The 21,992-nt window shown below is 32.2% G+C and overlaps 1 protein-coding gene across 2 annotated transcripts in view; it reads right to left on the minus strand.

Annotated features, from left to right (window-relative positions):
• The window catches only part of LOC124357360 (tRNA (uracil(54)-C(5))-methyltransferase homolog-B-like), a 34,133-nt gene that overhangs the window by 8,095 nt on the left and 4,046 nt on the right, over positions 1-21,992 (minus strand). The window contains exons 2-6 of one of the 2 annotated variants that reach the window (XM_046809082.1): positions 20,118-20,366; positions 15,608-15,778; positions 12,004-12,233; positions 6,340-6,554; positions 1,416-1,558 (exon numbers count right to left, since the gene is read on the minus strand). In XM_046809082.1, coding sequence (XP_046665038.1) covers positions 1,416-1,558; positions 6,340-6,554; positions 12,004-12,233; positions 15,608-15,778; positions 20,118-20,366 — 1,008 coding nt within the window. The remainder of the gene's footprint in view (positions 1-1,415; positions 1,559-6,339; positions 6,555-12,003; positions 12,234-15,607; positions 15,779-20,117; positions 20,367-21,992) is intronic. The other variant, XM_046809083.1, reaches the window with a different exon arrangement.

A 21,992-nucleotide genomic window follows, 5' to 3' on the forward strand; every position in this document is an offset into this window, starting at 1 on the left:
TTAAATATTTAAAAATAAAGTACAACAAATTTGAGAGTTTTAAATGAAAAATCAATAACAAATTGAAAACGGTTTAAGATGTTTATCAAGTACATCTTTAACACTTTCACTGTTCGTTTACACTGAGGTAGAGTGAGTACACTGTATCCTTTATCTGTGCCGTAAGGCATCAGCCCCAGTCATAGTGTTAACATGACAAAGCTCCTACAGCTCATTGACAAAAAATAAGGGTATAATTGTTCTTAAATGAAAAAATCAAGATGGCTACTACATTATAGCTTGCTATTAAGAGGAAAATTTCAATGCATGTAAACATTTAATATACAATTGTATACATTACATTTTGGAAAGTAACAGCATTGCTTTGACTTAAGTCTATCAAAATAAAGAAAATTTGAAACTGGTTTGGCTGTATACTACAGCAACACACAACAATTGCAAAAATTACCATTATAATCACAGTTTTATATTACCTTCAATTTCATTCCTAAATGGGGTATGACAACAGAAAATTTTACTACTATGAAAATATTACATCAAATCATATTGTTAACCATATTTAATACCTTAACCCCTTCCCATGTGTATTATGTATCCAGTAAAAATTACTCCACACGTGTGATGGTACGTTATGATGGAAAATGTCACAATCAAAGTCTTTGTCTTCCATGACAAACTGGATTTCTTAAAACTGATGATAAATTACGTGAGAATGTTAAATGAATGTCAGATAACATCTGCTCTTTATTCGTAGTTCACAGCCACCTGTCATAATTTCGAAACTGGTGGTTATAGCAACCAAATGCCGGATTTCGGACATTTGCCATTGTTATATGCTACAAAAGGTATAACAAAACATTTCGAGGCATTGTCACTGGACTCCAAGCAGCTTTTGGGTATGTTTGAACCCTTTTCTTTCCCTTCTTTTCTTCTTTCTGTTCTTTATTATTGTATGTATTAATACTTACCCCACCAGATGAAGAGTATAGATTCCAATCCTCGAAATGTTGTGTTACATCTTTTGTAACATATGTACATATGGCAAATGTCCGAAATCCTGTTATTCTTTCAAACCTTCAATCACCAATAATAAACTTTAAAAAAATTCCATAGTTAATGTTAATCTGAACATTGTTACAGCAACTGTAGAATGGCTTTAATTATGATGTAACCTTTCTTTTTTTAATTATGATTTTTTTCTATTTTTAGCATGTGGCAAATTCCAGGTTTTGTGTTCTCATAAATACTTATTTGTAAACAAATCTTTTGAAATTCTTTCAACAAATCTTATTATAACTATATAAATATTAATTCAAATAAAACTTTAAACTAATTAATATTAATATTAATTGAATAAAGAACTTAATGTCGATTGACTGACTGAGGCAGTCCAAACCGATGACGCACTGACTAACCTCTTCAACCCTCCCTTCTACAAATGTGCAATTTGTTATGTTGTTGATCTGAGCATTGTGCTTTGCGTCTTCAACCGCTGCCACTCCAAGTTCCACTCCCACGCAGCCTCGCACCCTGGGGCTGAACAGCAGGCTCATGGCACCTACAAGCATAGTCCAAACTGACTAACCTCTTCAACCCTCCCTTCTACAAATGTACATTTTGTTATGTTGTTGATCTGAGCATTGTGCTTTGCATCTTCAACCGCTGCCACTCCAAGCTCCACTTCCACACTCCATCGCAATCACCATCAAGCTCTTAAGGTAGATCATTTTTACATTCATGAAAGAATTTGGTATGACCAAATTTATTTCTTAAATAAACAAGCACCTGGCCATACCAAATCAATATAGCTTATAAGCACAGGTAAGAATATTGACATCATACCTGTGATGTTGTTGTGTAGTCCAAGGAAGTACCTTGGATTCACTTTTGTTTAATATTTATATAAACGATCCAGTCAAAATTGATTTAAAAGGTAAACTGTTTCTGTTTGCTCACAATATGCCTTAGTTTTAGCTATAATGAATGGAGCTATAATCTCTTAGAGGTCCATAATGAAAATCATTCTTAAGAAAAATAGAAAAAATCCTACCGAAATGTTATTTGAGTGGTTCCCTGTTCTTAATATAACCCCCTTCATACGAACATTACTCCAAATTCCAGGAGTTAAGTCTGTAACAGTGTCAGATTCCAAACGCTGCACTAAGAGGAAGGTGAACTGGACACAAACTCAAGATTCATAATTGGAATCTGTCACCATTATTGTGGTGTGTGCAGAAAATAAATAATAATTGAATGCTGAGGGAGGAAAAATGCATCAATTTTAAAAATGGCTGTACTATTGTCAATAATAGGGATTACAGTAACTGATCTTATTTTCTAACTGATGAACTGGTGATAAAAATCAACAAGAAATTTTTTGAAAATCTTGTTTTAAATCACAGAACTTTTGAAAAACTTTTCAAAAATTTCATGGTGTTTGTGCTTGTCTTCTTTTGAATGGCTATTATGCAGAAATATTGTTCCTTTATAATAATATTTGACTTTTCATTTTATAATTTTTATTTCAATATATCTACTACTTTCTGGACAGACCTAGTATTTTTGATAAAACACCGATCGATTTACATTAAAAAAGAGCTTTGTTTATGCACAGTTTATAAAAAAGGAATGGAAATTTTATATGTACGGTTCAGAATATCAATCAAAACAACAGAAAATTATACAGAGTATATAAAAATCTACCCTACTGTAAGCCTTGTGAATTATTGGCTAATAAACATTGTTTTCTCTAAGCATAATTTTTAATCACAAAATAACTATTGTGACCTGCTATTCTTGTTTTATTAGCTGCAAACAAAGTTAGAGTAAAATCACTTAACCTTGAGTTAAATTTAAATGAAATTACAGTAGAGTCCCGCCAATCCGAACTAATTGGGACCGAACCTTGTTCGGATTGACGGGAAATTCGGACTAGGCGGATTTTTGTTAAATAGTACCATTTATCAACTTTACAAGTGCAATTTACGTGGTTTTAAAACAATTAAATGCATACAATAATCAAATGCAATAAACAATAGTAAGTACGTATTAAACGTAATAATAATATTACAGCTTCCTGTCTTTGTACGGTAACATCGCGTGGTCGAAACTGAGTGCCATTGTTTGTGCGTAATGAATCTAGTAGAAGCCACCTGTCTGTGGTGGGCGGGGCGAGTTGGTCGGTGACCTTGAAACAGTTGTGGCGCGCAAAACTATTGGACTGCCCATACCTCACCCCTATCCCCTCCACCACCCACCCCGGTGACGAGTGGCGAGACGACAGTTTTAGTTAGTGCAATCTTCCATACGCGCAAGCACGTGCTCTTACTGTGTATTCTGTAGTTTGTGGTTTGCAGTTTTGTTTGTTTTTTGCTCTGCTCTGTGCGTATATCCGATATCATTATGGCTAGTAAACGTAAACACAACTCGTGTACGTTAATAGAAAAAACTCGAAGTTCTCAAAAGACTAGACAATGGTTGAAAGTGCTACTCAACTTTCAATTGAATTTTGGTGGTCGGTAAAGCGACGATCAGTGACTGGAAAAAAGAAGGCGGGCAAAAATCGAACAATTTTGCTCTGTTACAAGTGAAAACACTAGAAAAACGTCAAAACTACTACTGTGTCATCGTATGACAAACTCGATGAAGCACTTTACTTGTGGTTTTCTCAAGAGAGACAAAAAGGCATTCCCATTACCGGCCCTCTTATTAAAGAAAAGGCGCTTCTACTAAACATCCTTATGGGAGGCGTTCCGTCATTTTCGGCTAGTTGCGGTTTTTTAGATCGGTGGAAAAAAAAAAGGCACGGTATCAGGCAACTGACTGTAACTGGCGAAAAGATGTCTGCAGACAGCAACGCAGCCGCAGAGTATCTTCAGGAGTTCAAAGAAATTACATCCTCCTACTCACCCCAGCAAGTGTACAACGCTGATGAAACGGGGCTAAATTTCAAAGCGTTGCCAACAAAGAGCCTAGCTTCAAGAGAAGAAAAGTCCGCTCCAGGATTTAAAATGGATAAGCAACGACTAAACCGTTATTAGCATGCAGCAACGCTTCCGCCACCAATAAGATACCTTTGATGGTTATCGGTTAAATCCAAAAAACCTCGATGTTTTAAAAAACATGAATATGAACGCTCTGCCGGTTTTACTATAAAAACCAAAAGAAAGCTTGGATGGATCGTGCTTTGTTTCAAGAATGGTTTGAGAAACAATTTGTGCCCAAGTGAGAGCCTACAATGAAGAAAATGGACTGCCTGATAGAGCGTTGTTACTCATAGATAACGCTCCGTCCCATCCGGATGACTTAGAGCTGGTTATTGGTGTGATATAAAAGCCATTTTTCTACCACCGAACGTTACTTCGATCATACAACCAATGGACCAAGGAGTTCTACAAGCGTTGAAGCAAAATTATCGGAAAAAGCTGCTCCGAAGCCTGCTTGAGGAAAATGAAGACCTCACAATTCTCCAAAAGCTTAAGAAAATCACGATCAAAGATGTAATTTTCTGGGTGGCAGAGGCTTGGGAGAACACAAGCGTAGGAGCTCTGCAGAAATCTTGGAAAAATCTTTGGCCTGATCTGCAGTTTGTTGAAGAGGTTGTTCCACCGGTAAATGAAATGCGAACTTCTTCCTCTTGTAAAAAAAATACCGGGATGCGAAAATGTAGAGAAGGAGTGTGTTGATGAGTGGACGGCTGTAGATGAAACAAAGGCCTTCGAGGAGTACACAGACGAAAGACATCATGGCACAGGTGCAAGGAGTCCCAGCTGATGACTCAATGTAGCAGTGAGGATGAGGGAGACGCCCAAAACTACCGATATTGTTCCACACAGCGCAGCTGCAAGTGCCTTTGACCTCGCTCTACGCTACGTCGAGCAACATGCCGCTGCTACTCCCCAATGACGTAATGTTCATTCGGGCGTTGGCGAAACATTGCATTGTCCAGTCGTTTCAGTGTGTTGCGTCAAAAGAAGATCACTGACTTTAGGTCTTAAGAAAGTGTTGGGTTTTGCAGTGTTTAGTTTTACGTTTTTATCCCTTATTGTGTCCAAGTTAAAGTACAAATTATTTGCTAAAGCCTTGCGTAGGGGGTTTGTAAATTATAAATACAGTACAGTACAGTACTATGTTTCATTTATTAACAGTATAAATTCCGTACAATGTATGTATCATCTAACGTTTCAAATGTAATTTCAGTTTCTATATATGTCAGTTAAGTAAATGTTTTGAGAAATAAAACTTTACGTTTTACTATAATAACTGGTTTTAATTTATTTTCCTGCCTTTTTAGCAATTTTATATTTTCTCCTAGCCGTGTTCGGATTAGGCGGATTTTCGGATTGGCGGGGTTCGGATCGGCGGGACTCTACTGTATTAGTTATTTTCCTACAATCGCCAAATATGATGTACCATAAATGTTAAAAAAACAGAATTGTAGCACCAGAAACTCCAAATATTCAGACAACTTTCTTCCTATCTATTAAAAAAAAACTAGCAAAAAGAAGAAAAGAGTACAACTGAGAGAGTCATTTCTAACTGAATATCTTATTCAATAGAAACATTTGTCAACAGGAAAACTAAAATTTGTGTAATATAAATATATGTAATGATCTTTTTATGACTGTTTTGCACTCTAGCTCTGGAAAGGAAACTTCTACTACCTAGTACCTTGTGTCTTGTAACCTAAACCTATCTATCCAGCAGAATATATAAAATTAAACCAATAATAAGACTACAACAATTTTTTATTTAAAGTTTGTATTTGTGAAGATAACAGAGCACATACACACACACACACACACACACACACACACACACACACACACACACACACACACACACACACACACACACACACACACACACACACACATCTACATTTAACACACACACAACACTTTTTTTGCACATTTGACACTATCCAGCAGTGCAAAATTGGGTTACTGATTTTCTGCATCACTAAACAATGGCAAATGTCAGAAAAATCTCGTTACTTTCATGAAAACAATAAAATAGAAAACTCCAAAACAATTCCACGGACAATTCCAGAATGGAGAACATTTTTTGAGTATGAATTGTATCTTTTATAAAATTAAAGAGATGAGACAATAATAATTATTGTTGTTTCAATCCCTAAAAAGTATCCAAATTAATAGCTTTTAAACATTATGTACTCGTGCTAAGTGTAAATGTGCTGACATTAGTCAATTTAAAAATAATGAGGCAATTTAAACTTTTTATTATTTTTCTTGTTATACTTTTAAGTTCCTGTACCTTTATTTTTCTACAAGAATTAAACATTACAATGAGAAATTATTAATATATGGAAGGACTAACCAGTACCACAGTAGAGATCCAACAGAGTTGTGTAGTGTTTGGGCCCAGCCAGTTGTACCACCTTTTGAAAAAGAATCTCTGCTGCATGTTTGTTCAGTTGGAAGAATGAATCGGGAGAGATGCGAAACTCAAGATCACACATGGATTCTTTCAGGTAGGCCTGACCACTGAGATGACGGATTGTAGCTTGGTCCCTGGAACACTTCACATGGGGGCTACAGGAAAGAAAGTAAAGATTGTATGTAATATCTCTCATAAAATCATCTTTAAATATTTAGTTGAACCTAGCATCACACACAACTGTTCCTTGTTTACCAGATAACACTGGATGGAAACTTGGGAAAACAAAATGGAAAACAATAGGTACCATTTTGTTTAGATCAGGCTAATAACTAAAGCTAATTCCTCTTTCATAAATATAGCAACACCCTGTTGTCTTGATTCACCCTGGGAAAATCGGCTATAGGAGTATATCCTGTTAGAGATGTTTTAGAGATCGTCACTTGTTAGATCATGTTCTGTAAGCATAAGTATATCAGGAGAGATTTTGTGTAAAAGGTAGTATATTAACAAGTTTTCTGATGTTTTAGTGGAGTGCAGTGAGTTGGGGTACCTGTCATCTTATTATATTTAATCTGTTCAACAATTCCTACAGGACATCACAAAGCATTCACTTTCTTCAGAAGGTAAACCATTACAATTTTATTATATTTAACCTGTCCAACCAAATCTGTCTATCCATAAAGTTTTGTGAACTGGAAACACTCAGAACTGGTGTAAGGGCCTTTAAAAGAGCCTCAAGGCGTTCTCAGGCAGTCTGTGCCTGCTCACATAGTTTATCTTTCAATTTTTCATGGTTAGATGACATTTTGTTTATTGCAGTGTTTTTACGCATATTTCAACTTCAAGGATTATCATTATATTTGTTTAAATATCATTGTGTCCGTTTAGAAAGTCCATGTTGTGTTTTCAACTTTAATTGCTCAAGTTCTTTTATTTGGTCTCTATGGGTTGATTTGGATGAAAGGAGGTCATTTATTTGCTTAGAGAAATGGTTTTTTTAGATTCAGCTTGCTCAATTACTTCATTTTTGAGTTTGTTCTCACTATTCAATTTATTTATCAAATGATTGATTTCAGCTTAGAGTCTATTGTTGTCAGCTGTAAGGCCCTTTATTATTCCTTCTGTTACTACTACTTTGTGTTTTAATTCAAGGCGGTACTCAGATTTTTAAAACTTTTTTATTACATGCTTTTTGTTTTATTAGTTTATTCTCACTCTCTATTTTAGTTGTTTGATGTAATAATGGTGAGTACTTAGTGAGTATTTTGTTGGTTTACAGACTATAAACTTCGCAATATGTAGGAGCACATCCACTGTTGATATTGAGTGCCTATATCATGTGTCTAAATGTGTCTATTGAGTGCCTAAATATCTACCATCTTGGTTATGATTTAAGTACAGTTGCCATAAAAATTTATTTATTTATCTACTACAAAATACTGTACCACTACAATGGGTTTATGTGTCACTTTTAGGATTAAATACCAATAATCAATAATATATCCATAAATATTTCAACAATATACAGATTATTCCAATAAAGACTTGGAAATCCATCTTCGAAATCCAGTTAAAGGTTACAATAATTAGCATTCAAAATGTTCTTCTTGTGTAGTATGACAGTACATAATCGGTGTGTAGAAAGCTGACATCGCATTATGTAGGACTAGTAAGAATTAGACTCATTTCTTAAATAATATACTGCATCAGCTTTCCTAAAGCATGAGATTTGTTTGAAACTTTAATTTTCAAATGCCCCCCAAGAAAAGTCAAGTGGTGCCAAATTAGGAGATGAGGAAGATCTTAAAGTATTTACTCTAATGTTAACTCTCTATCTGTCATTTACAATACTAATATTGATACTGAGAATTGCAGCAAGAATAGAAATAAGAAAGGTTAAATCCCAACTATAATACAAAACATCATTATGTTGTTACATTTAATAACTGTTGTGCATTATTACAGTTGTAATTATACACATTCATGGAGTAGTGGTGAAACAAACAGAAAGACATTCAACCAAAGCCTACAGGATGTTTAAGAGGATTGGCCTTCTTCATAAAGATAAAAAATAATAATGTTATTATATTTAACCTGTTTAAACAAAGCCTAAAGTATGTCAAGGATAATTAGCCATCTTCAAAAAAGTAAAATAATAAAATCTTATTGTATTTTTACCTTTTCAACAAAACTTTACAGGACATCACAGAACATTGGCCTTATTCCTGTAGGTTAAACATTACAACTTAATTATACTTAAACTGTTAAATCAAATCCTACAGGACCTCACAGAGCATTGGCATTTTTCATAGAGGTTTAACAATTACTTATATTTAACCTCTTTAACAGAATTCTACAGGATCTCACAGAGCATTGGTCTTTGTAATGACAAAATATTACAATTATTTAGTATATAACCTAAAATAAAATACATTAGATTTTATTTTTCAGTTGTAAATGGAAAAAAACAGTAATAGAAAAGATTCCAGATGCATTTACTGTTTACTTTTTGGCTATGGCAAAAAAGCAATATACACAAGATACAATCTTGTCAATTTGAAAAACTGTTCTATATGAGCAATTTTTGTACTATCCATCTTTATGAACAAACTGTAAATCTCATCTGGAATTTCTTTAAATTGCAAGTCAATGTCCTCATGACATTTTTAAACAAATAATATGAGTGTCTAATGACAGTGAAGAAAACAATACCTTTACAAAACCGGGGGCTCACACTGCCTTCAAGCACTTGATTGAGATTTAAAAAAAAAAAATACAACACCTTATTTGTTCTCCGATTGGTTCAGTTGGACCATTTTATTAACAACATTATTGAATTTCAGCACAGTACTAATGATACAATAACTATTGTGACATATGCCCAAAGTCATAATCAAAGGGTTAAAAATGGAATTAGCCATGAAGATTTTGTTGCACAGTTGAAACATGTAGTCTTCAAAACATCTAGGACCAGTTTTTCAGCCTACTGTGATGGTAGCATTCCTTTGGTCAAGAGCAATCTGATGGTAGCGCAGGTGGACATGGAGGAAGCAGAAGTCAATCCATCTACAACTGAGATGCTATCAGCCGCTGACCAACTGCCGACTGGGGTTGACTCATCAAACGTGTGTGATGTGGTTAAAGTTCCATATAATGACAGTGTAGATAGTGATAAAGAGAACTCTCTTTCAATATAAAATGGACCCATGAACAGTTGTAATTTAATCAGTCCTTCTATTCATAAAATTCAGACTATAGTAAATCTGTATCTCTTAGATCTTATGAAATATATTTTTCAAAATCCACAATCACAAGGGCTATCCAGAAGGTACATTACGTTTCACACTGTAGCTGCTAGGGGTGGGACTATCACAGCCACTTTCATGTCAGGGTGTTTCTCCATTGAGTGGCTATCCAGCCATGCTAGTGAGAGGTTACTGTCACTCCTTATTGTTTTACAATAGCAGTTTAACCCTTTAAGGACCGGACCCTAAAGTGTATGTTGCCCAATACTGTAATACCTGCTGTGTGGACTAGCTCAAAAACTGCTCAGTTGTCAGTCATGCTGTTTTGATGTGGTTCAAGATAAAAATCATAAAATATGTATTTGTTGGCCTATGATTATGTATTTGGTGTCAAAATGTACATTTTAAATCATCATAAGTAGGTAAAACTCCAAATTGTCTTATGTGACCCCCATTTTTTGCATTTATACAAAAATAAAAATAAAATAACAAAATTATTTAATTATTTTTTAGTTTATTGTGTTTTACTGATAAAACCAAAGAGTTTTTAACTGTGGGAAACCAGTTTATTTTACAGAGAATATTGTTTTCTTACATGTGTACCAAATTTTAACTTATTTGGAATATAAATAATAAAATTATACAAAATTTATCATGTTGCTACAAAAGCAATAAAAAAAGTTGTTATTCGGAAATATCAGTACAGCATCGTAAATCTAAAAATAATTGGAGTTATACGAACTCTTACTTTATTTTACAATATAGTGAAATCAAAATAGGCATAAGTCAATAAAATGTACTGTTTACAATGGCATAAAGTAAAAAAAAAGTAAATACACTATGTACAAACAATTTTCACTCGTAGCACTATTTATACACATGTTTGCCAAAGCAAAGAGAATGGCAGCCCTCTTTGCACCAACTGCAAATCTAGATTTTTTTTTCTTGATTGCTTGTAGTTTTGACCAGATGTTGAAGGTTGTGAAATAGGGTTATAGGTTGGATCTGCGTCCGAGTCATCATCAAATGGAATTTAAGAATCAGACGAATCTAGCTCCCTATCTATTTCCCTATCAAGTTCACTTGTTCTCAAGTTCTCATATGCCATTATCATCACAATTCATTAAAAAATTATTGGTACGAAAGCAAACATTACTACCTCGAAAACACAGAACAACAAACGGACAGAACGTAAATATTTAGACAGCTGGCGTCCGGCGGCGAGGCGAGCTACTATGCAATACGCAGTGATCAGCTGACAGCGCTATTGTATTGCTGCTGTTTAATATTCTGTAGTTCATTCAAAACAATATTTTTAATATCCTTAATACTTTTAACAAAGTGTATATGGTTTAAAGTATATAATAAAATTATATTTTAAATTCTAACATTATTATATTACTTATTAAAAATACCAAAATTCCGGCGTCCAGAAATCGACCGCCTGGTCCTTTTAGCGTGATTTACAAACGTCCAGAAATCGACTGTTTGGTCTTTTGAGTATACCTATCAGACGTCCAAAAATCGACCGCTTGGGGTCAAAAGGGTTAAAATATGTGTCACAATTGAAAATCTCACGAGTTGTGAAGTGCAATCAGAAATATGATTTTTGCTGGCTAAGCACAACAAAACAATTGAGATTTATCGCCAATTCTGTGAAGTTTATGGGAACAATGTGATTACTGAAGGTGGAGTGCATCAGCGGTGCATTAGGTTTAAAAATGGCTGAACTAATGTGCATGATGATAACGATGTGGATTAAATTCTGTTTCCTGTTTAGTAAAAATGCTGTTTAAACAGTTTTAATATTAAAACAGCCTAAAAAGATGATTCTGTAGGAAACCAATGGTATAAGTGGTTTCTATTTAAGAATGGTATCATATCAATTGACGACAAACCTTTATCTGGATAACTGCCTGAACAGACCAAACATTTTTAAATTTGAGAACTTGTGCACACAGACCATTGAACATTTGTCAGAGAAATAAGTGGAATAACGTCAAGGTCATTTATGGGATGAACAGGGTTGTTGCCTGATTTGTGCCTAAGGTAATCAACAATAAAAATTACATTGAGGCGTGTTGTGCTTTAGAACATCTTGATAGAGACTTTGTCTCAAAGATGAATAAGTTTTCTCTCATTACTAGTGATAAGTCATGGTGTTTTGGTTAGGACCCTGAAATACAGTGAAGACAATCATTGCCTCCCTGTATATTTTATTCAAGCTGGGATTGTTGATTTTGGATTGTTCATTACTTTGTGAATTAAGATATAACTCTGTGTATTGCAACTTCTACATTGGAATGTTTCGTTGAAGAAATAATATAATTTTGTGGATTACAAGTGGATAACTAACCAAGACTGGTGGAAAAGGGACAAGGACGGTAGATGTTGACTGAAATACTCCTGAAGACAGCTCTCTTGCTCTGTGATCTGTTCTGGGGTAAAGCCTCTGGGATTTGTGATAACTGTTGCCATATGATCTCCTTTATCATTTGAACGAACCACAATATTTCTCCAAAATCCTCCGTCATACAGCTGATAGCTGACTGGCAATGGAGATGATCGAATGAAGTCCTCATATATCTGAAAACAACTAATTATAGTGAATTATAAACACAACTCCATTCTCTTAGAAATATAATTTTAATAAAAAGTAATTATGAGAATTAGATTTTGTAGCCCTAGATAAATATGATAAACAAATGGTTAGTACTAAGCTGAATATTTCAAACATTATACAATAAAATAAATTGTACCAGTAAGGTAAGCATAAGTTTAAAACCAATAACTGGATTTAATAGTAATAATACAGAATTATGTACATGAGATGTCATACATATTTTATGTCATTCATAACTTTTAAAATACTACTTCCAGATTAACCAGAAAAAATAGGTAGATATTGTAACAACTAAAATTATTTTGATTTTAATACATATTTGGCTGACAAAAAGTTACTACAACATTTAATTTATTGTATGCTTAAAAACACAGGAGTTAAAGCTTTTCTATTTACAAAGACAAAACATCTATAAATACTTGATGAATATTATATGCTATGATGAATAGCACAAATTACTTAATTGTGCTAAGTATTTTTCTTAAAAAAATATGATTTATTATTACAGATTAAAAAATATTGTAAATGTTCATGTTGTTATTTTATTTATTATCTTAACTATATTTGCTATGTTTGTAAAACCAAATTATTGTATTAGATTTTATATGTTGTTATCAGGGTAAAAAATAATACTATGGGAATTTTTTTTATAATCATAACTCAGAAATCATTCAAGTAACAGTATTTTAATTTTGCAAGTTTGAATGTCTTATTAAGATGTTACTTTTTGCTGAAAGACAGGTGGATGCTAAACAATGTGAAATAGACCTTAGTATTAGAGGAATCTGTCTTATTTGTTTTACCTATTGAACCATATCCCAAAATAATTCCTAAATTTTGTTATTGAGAAACCTTCTGATCCAAACTAAAAACCCAATTTGTTAAATTTTACTTCTTATAAAACATGCATTTTTTACATTTTATTCTGTCCAAAAATAATTAAATCATTTATGGATCACTTAATAGTTTGGAGCTATCTACTTAATTTGTGTTATTTAAATTATGAATTTTGCCATGGAACAATAAACCAAAAAATACAAATAATTACTTTCTAAGAAGGAAGAGGAACAAGAGTTCAAAAACATATACATATATTATAACTAATTATTAAAAAATAACATGTATAATTAAACATTCTATTGTTACCTGAGCTTAATTTGTCATTTACAATCTAAGTTATGTAGACTAAGCAAATTAATAGGCAGTAATTTTATCCAATAATTAGCTAAATGCAGAATTTCAACAAACTTTTTTCTCAATTTAAAAGAACATGAAAAATCATGTTTCTGAAGACAATTAAATTGTAAATGTCATTTGAACTCTACTGTATAACACAGCAATATTATAGCAGATTTCAACTCAGGGGCATTACAATGAATTATATCTTATAGATTAACCCTCCAAACGTCGCTGAAATTGCCTAAGGAGATTGTATTACGTAACTAACAAAAACTAATTTTATAAAGTTTATACTTTTTTTATTTTAATAGAACCTAAGGATTGTAAAAAATATATGAACATATTTATTGGAAACTTTATGGTATTTTTATATACAAAAATGTATGTAGTTATCTAAATAAGTCTATTTGTTACAATTCTCTAAAACTTGTCCTGCATAATTTATAGTATTTCCTTTATTTAAACAGTATTTGAAAAATATAAGGAATTTGAAAACTTTTTTGTAAATAATAAAATTTTTTTATGTAAATAAGAGTACTATAAATGTCTATAATATTATAAATGCAAAAGTGCCTTTGTTTGTTTGTTTTTCTTTCATATGTAATCTATTCAAATGAATGTACTGAAATTTTATGAGTACATTCCTATGGTCCATTTTGAAAATCCCTCTGGGCTACGCTCTACTAGTCTAAAGTAGTGAAGTATCCTATCTTGGCCTCTAAGGTTTTGAAATATTAATTGAAAAGGCCTGTCAAATGTAATTAACTGTTCTGTGTAAACATTGGTTTATAACAGCCCACCATAAGTTTAATTAATTAATCACTATTTTCAATTGGCTTACATTTATAGTGTGTTCTCTAAAGAGTAACCATTAGTTTTCACACGTTTTTTTTTTATATATATTTCAGTGATTATATAATTACTCATCTACCTTAGAAAATGTTTGATGTAAAACATAAGATGGTCAGAATTTTACTCCGAGGATTCCTTATGAAGCAGTTGGCAAGAACTGCTATATATTCGTTGGACTTTGCTTTTGAACTAATGTACCAATTCCAGCTCAAAATATTCTAAAATATTTCAAATATTTTCAGTTTATAATGAAACAAACACGTAAATAGTGTCATTGTTAATGTAATTTTAACTGTACATTTTTACAGTATTAGACATAAAAGACAAAGTTACTATCTAACTTTTACCATACATTTAAAGAATAATGTTATAAAACCCATCTCAGTTGCCTTTTGAAAGAAATAGGCTTCTCTGATCTGTGATATATATCTTCTTGATCAAAAACAAGGCAAAATTAACTATGAAACAATACGAAGACCAGAATAAATTACGATGGCCTTAAATATACACTTTTTAACATATTTTCTTGATCGTGACAAGAAGGCAAACTCAACATTGGCGTCGGATATATAATTTACTTGAACCAGAAGAGCTCATACATGTGCAAAATTGTGTGCAAAGCGTGGGTAACTGCTAGTATACTATCAAAATAAAGTACTAATGAACAATGTAAATAAAGTAACAAAAAATAATGGAATTGGTTTAAAACACACATATATATAAACATAAAAAATAAACACACAGAAAATTTACGAAACAATAAAACATACAAATAATAGGTATAAAATCTACTGACACAACTGATCGGAGCAGCGGAAAGACAATGGCGCGTGTGGGAAGTCAGCGAGCGCTGGCCGCCTTTGTTTATGATACGTAGCGCTATATTTGTCTGATACGTAGCGCTATATTTGTCTGATACGTAGCGCTATATTTGTCTAATACGTAGCACTATATTTGTCTGATACGTAGCGCTATATTTGTCTGATACGTAGCGCTATATTTGTCTGATACGTAGCGCTATATTTGTCTGATACGTAGCGCTATATTTGTCTCTGGAAGAAATATAAAGGCCTTCTTATCACTCATAATTGTGAAGGACTATGCTAAAAGACATTGAATTGCATTTAACTAAGTTCAAATATATTTTGTGAGAAACCGCATCAATAAAGTGGAGGTCAAGTGTGAGGTTTCCTGGGATTCATGTCAATGACGTCTAAAGGTTAAACAATCAAAATGAAGCAGTATGTGAACATGTAATGTAAACATTTTATTATACTCACTGAATATAAAATACAATTAATGTTACCTTGGCAATTTTCTTGTGGGACTCTCGTATGCATTTTATGTAAGTCGGTGGGACACACACAACTTTACCCACTGCAGGACTACCAACAAAGAATCCAACAGTTTTTGGGTTGCCATCAAGACCTGGCCAAACACTGAACTCATCTTTGTTCCGGTAGGCATCTCTTATAGGCTGAAATTGAATACAATTTGCATTCTCATTTTTATTATCATTTGGCACAGTCATGCAGCTAACAATTTTAGTTTTAAACATTACACTATACAGAAGATTAAAATAGTAATAATAAGCTGGCAATATTGTAAACATTACTGTCTTTAAAACATATAAAAATTAATGTTAATGTCAAGCAGAAAGTATAACAAGAATATCTAAAAATTTGATATAACATAAAACAAAGGGAAATATGTCAAGTGATGTGATAAACAGATCAGACCAGATTTAAAGTAGGTATGATGCAGAAAAAATCACTCAGCGAATCTAAAACAGTTATATAATAACAAAAATTAATTTAAATTTATAACATAGATTACAACACCTAACAGTTAAAAGATAGTTGAATTTAATATCTAAGGAAACCTTAAAATCACTAACAAACCTAAGAAATGTTTGACATTTTCTCTTACAACAAAAATACATTTAAAAAATTTTAGATAATTTTGTTATTAAATAATTCAGGCTTTAATGGAAGTTTGCAGTATCTTTGCTATTACATAGCATGGTAAATTGTACATCTGTTCATTGCTATATCTATATTGGTATCATACACATGCATTTCAGTTATTACATTGTAGTTAAATCTAAACCTAAAGAAATCTAAAAATGAACAAATGCATAACAGTATCTAGTTGATATATTAAAGCAATAGTGCTTTTCAATATTAATTGTGTTGTTTTATTGCGAGAAATATATTTCCAATTTTAAAAGCTTATTTAAAGTTCTTGGGGAGAATACAGCATTGCTGATTTTAACAAATCAAGTTCTAATTTTTTAAATTGAAAGATCATTTTATACAGTCCAAGAAGGGAAAAAGCTAAATATATATATATAAATAATAGTTTTGGAGAAATTAGCTACATTTCCAATATCTTCCAATTTTTAAGGGCAGATATGTACAAAAGAGACGTAAGGACATTATATCAATGTGAAACTTCAATCATCTTAACAGCTTAATAATTTATAGGGTTAATAAAACTGGATTATTTATACAACAAATTATATAGTAATAAATCCACGTTATTACTATATTATCACTTACTACTAAGCTGCAGCAAATAGGCACATTTTAACCCCATACCATTATTACTCAAACTAAGAAAGGCCAATCTCCCATGCAAACGGCTAGGTAAAAAGAAATACTTGGTATCATTAGCAAACATTTTTCTTATTCTTCTTGATCACACTGAATTCACGTGCTGGCATTGTCTGCTACGTTACTACATCAGCCTCTAAGGTACAGGGTAGATCTTTAGGCTTGTTATATTTTGGAGCTTTATTCAATAATTAAATATTAATCTAATTGAAGATAAAAAGTCTGTAGTATAAGTCAAAACTGACTCAGGGCAGTTGAAAAGTAAACAACATACACGGTGGTGCTTCCTAACGGATCATAATCTGATAGTTCTGCCAATTTCATCTAGAGCGCTATACCATGACTTTATACTAAAAATTATATGATTAAGTCCACCATCTTTTAGAGTCATCAGTGCACCATATCACACCAAAATAATGTATCCTTGTGTGCATCACGTAGCAATATAAAAAAGATACCCAATTTAATAAAGCAACAAACATATTAATTAAAAAAAGGCCTTAGTTAACTCGGCAGCTTAGACATTCAGAACTTCTACTCATGCATTTATTTGAGAAATGAGTGATAATACTGTTTCAAAATTCCTTTCTATCAATTGTCTTATTCTTATCCTGGCTATTTCGATGCATGTATTATGTGGTTCAGTGGTACATCTGTGATGTGTCAACAATTTAAGCTGAAATGAACATTTTTGTAGCAAAAATGCTACAGGCTCTTCACTTTTTAGCAAAAACGTTTGTCCTGTAGCACTTAATAATTGTTAAAATATTTAAAACCTCAATAGTGAAAAGATTTATTGTGAAGAGGTTTATTTTAAAACTGTTTGGTTTGAAAATAAAATTTTAAATTTATTGTAAAAATACCTTTCTATTAGTACTTTCAGTAGAGATCATTAACAAATTGCTTAAATTGGTTGAACTTACCCTTTTACGATTGTTAAAATTTTATCATTTAATTTCAAAGTAAAATTTGACTATAACATAACCCCAAAAGATCTCTAGTACTAGTTACAGATGCCAAGACAAGACATTTAGAAGCGTACAATGTTTGTTTTTGTCCATATGTGTGTAATCCACAACGAATCAGTACTACTGTCATAACAACAAGCATGACCATTCTTTGGTTGAATACTACTCTCACATCAAAAAGTACAGATAACCTACTTTAAACGTTAACCACAAACTAACTAGTTGAGCAAAAATTAAAGGAGATACATTAAAAATTTAGCTTGTTTATTTCTGTGTCTAGACATATAGAGCAAATTGTGTACAAACATTAAATTTGAGTTTTTATGTTGGTAAGAGCGATAAATGGAGCTGTTTTTGGCGTTTACAACAAACTCCAATTTTTGAACATTGATAACCAGGAAAACTTATAATCCTATTAAGACCAAAGTTTTATACAAGATATGTATAAGTGTACAGATTTAGAGTATGTCATTTTAGAAGTTTTGAATTATATGGATAAAATTTGTTGTCAAATAACCAGTTTAATTTTTATTCTTAACCGGGTTTGGTTAAAAAAAAACTCGACATTGGTCACATTATAAAGCTTTTATTCATTATTTTTATTTCAAAGGTCATTTCTTTTTGTAAACACAATATAAAACTATAGTTTTTTACCTCACTTTAATTAATCATATTTTGAAAATCTACCACGGCTGGTGCCTTTGCTTTGGAATGCTTAAACCGTCGGCTGTCAAGGCTGGTGTTGTGACTACCAGGCACGGTCCATGCACGCCCTTAACTGCAAGAGGAAACCGTAATAAATTAAATATTGTTTTAATATTTTACCATTTTCCCTCAGATTTTTTTTTATATGAGCTTGCTTAACTGCAGGTTAAACAATGAATAATTAATGTTTAAAATTGCGGTTTAGTAGTTAAGCACCAACAACCAGTAACTTTTTAGATTCTTACAGACACAAAACTTGTTTATTGTTTGTAAATAATTTGATTTTATGTTTAGACGCAAAAATAAACAAGGTCTTTCAATTTTGTAAGAGCTTTTCTCAACAGCGTCGCAGTTTTCATTTGTATTCCTTATTGGCATGGGTTCAAGTACGTTTATGTGTTTGGACATAGGCTACAACCTTTTTGATATTAATTTTGACATGTTCATTAATCTATGTTCCCTTGTTTACTTGATTGCATGCTTAAGCATTGATTAATATTTGACACGATAAGAAAAGGACAGATTCTACTCTTCAAAATATTGTGTCTGTTTAATTGTAACACTTATCGATGACAAATAGATGTCCATAACCCTGTTATCCCTTGAAATGATCCTTTGTTAATAATGAACATTAAACAAACAAGCAAATGTACTTATTATAACTTTGATTTTATATTATAAAAAATGTGTTGTCAGTAATTTCTATTCACTGCCATTTTAAAAATTCTCACCATATGTTCCTGTGAGAACAGACATAAAATAATTATTAAATCTGCTGTCAGATTTTTGGTCCGAGTTACAAAAATAAATATACACACACATATAATTTTCCAATCACTTCTTTTGTCACTGAGTGTATTACAACCAGGTATATAAGTGTTAAGGCTGCCTCACACCGCACTACCACCTGCAACCAAGAACCATTGTCGGCTACCAGGTTATTTAGCAAACACAGCAAGAATAAAGTGCTCAACATACAAGGTTTACTTGTGCATCCAGGAAAACAGGAACTGTTTTAATCTTTATTATGAGCTGTGACTATTCTCATTTTGTCCTCAGTTTATTGTTTGTTCAAGAGAAAATAAAATTAACTGTTTCAGTTTATTTCATAATATCAAGTTATTTTCTAAAACATGTATATTTACCCATAACTATAACAATTTTACTCATTTGTAAAGATTAGGCGACCTGTAATTTAGAGTAATGTAGGCTACATATTCTTTTGTCATTCTCCACTAGATTTAAACATACTTTCAATAACAAATTATGTATTCTAATGAACAGTATTTTCAAAATAAGATTTCTTTTACTTTCCAATTGCCCAAATGACTCCTATAGGTAGTTGAATAAAAATAATTATTTTAATTTTTTGGTTGTTTCTTATATCAGTTTAAACAGAAATCATACATGAAAATAAACAAAAAGCAATAGGTTTCTCCAGGACTGAGGAGGTTAATATATAAGAAAAAGTGTAAAAGTGGTTAATATACTTATAATTTGCCATAAATACTATGACGTATTAACTTACAGAGGGAATTATGAAATCCAAAATTGTTCTCGAATCCTTCTTCTTCAGTGAAAATTTGTCCAACACATGATTAATAATGTCTTCACAAGTTTGCTGTTTGGATTCCAGTTCTTCTTCATAAGACGATTCCCAGTAAGGAGTAATCTTATTAGATAACACTTCATATTGATTAGTTTCATTGATGCTACTGATCATCTTGTGCTGCTGCTCTCTCAATTTCTTACTTTTCATTTTAAAAGGATGCTGCATCTAAAACACTTTCTAACTTAAAATTTACCTCCAATCAATCGGAAGAAAATTAAATTTCATGTTTGATTCTTATCTATATTAACAGTTTTGAAGTCAAATTGTACAGTTTTTACTGTACTAGTTTTTGTAAGTTTTTTCCCATGACTCCTCAACATAATAGGTTATTTCTTCAAAGATTACAACATTAAATAATAAAGCCAAACAAAATATGCCACTGAAATCAGATTTCATTGGTATATTTTACTACTCTGATTTCTCACATAAATCAAAATGTTGATTTATGCACTATAGTGCTACGCTCGGCTCAACATTTTCTAGACAACCTCTACTTAAAGGGTTGAAATAAAATTACAGGTCACCTTCCATCAACTATATTAACAATAAAAAATCGTCAATATAAATCAAACATCATATTTCATAAATACATTTATTTATAGTTCATCATCATCACCAGACTTGCCATCATTTATAAAATATTCATAATTAAGTTTTATTTGGGATTTTATTGATGGTATTCTGGAAGTACACATTCCACATGTAATTCCTTGAATTTGAGAACCTAGAAATCTAATAGGCCTAGAATTGCTGTGATTACTTCCATTTAATGTTTATTCTTCATGTATATAAAAATGTTAATACTCAATCAACCATTTACCCAGCATCTTCTTCTGTAAGGTTTATTTTCCCCATAGTATATCATACCTAGGCCAGGTACAATCAATTGTTACTAAGACAACAACATTGGCACATTCCAGCCTATACATAACTGAACACTGTAAAATGGAAAACAGAACTAAAGTATTGAGTAGATAATAGATGCGTGCTTGCACAGGAAATCCACCTGTGATAGCACTGACCATCATTTGGTTTATCCTTCGAGTGGATTGTAAACTACATTAGATATTGATTATGCGATTGCCGGTTTGATCATTGCATAGTGTATATAGAGGCCTTAAATGATGTAGTGCTGATTTGATGAAAATTTCATAGAGATTGAGAATTTCATTGAGAAGATTGGCATGTTCATTTGATGTGCGATAATCAAAACAATATATCAACTAGCTCAATCACCTACAGACTATATGACTTCATACAGGACAGAGTGGCCTACTTCTCGCTGACATCGCTTCTTTTTGGGCTATCGTCATAATGACATGTAATTTTCACACTAAGTCAAATAAAGTCTTTCTAATAATTTAGTTTTTATAGGTCGCCGGTTAGAAAAACTCTACTAAAAATAGTGGCCTCCGGGTAATACAAAAGTACCAACGTTTGCTATAGGTTACTAACACAAAACTCGTCTTCTGCCACTCTGGGCATTCATTTCAAATTTATTAAACAAAAAAATATGTAAGGAAATGGAGAAACATCTGATTAATAAATAAATAGTACAGGAACCATAACAACAAAATAAACAATTGGGACTATTTCAATATTTATCTGTAGTTATGTAGTTTTTTAGGTCCCCGGTAAGAAAAACTGTTCCGAAAGTAGTGGCCACCAGATAATACTAAAGTACCAATAAAGAAATACATTAGTTTCCTAATATTTCAACTGCTAACGTAACCCACACTCAAACACATAAATAACTTTCAAAACTAATTGTCCGTATTAGAGTTAATGCGC

This window comes from Homalodisca vitripennis, chromosome 3 (genome assembly GCF_021130785.1).
Source record: "Homalodisca vitripennis isolate AUS2020 chromosome 3, UT_GWSS_2.1, whole genome shotgun sequence".
Classification (NCBI taxonomy): domain Eukaryota; kingdom Metazoa; phylum Arthropoda; class Insecta; order Hemiptera; family Cicadellidae; genus Homalodisca; species Homalodisca vitripennis.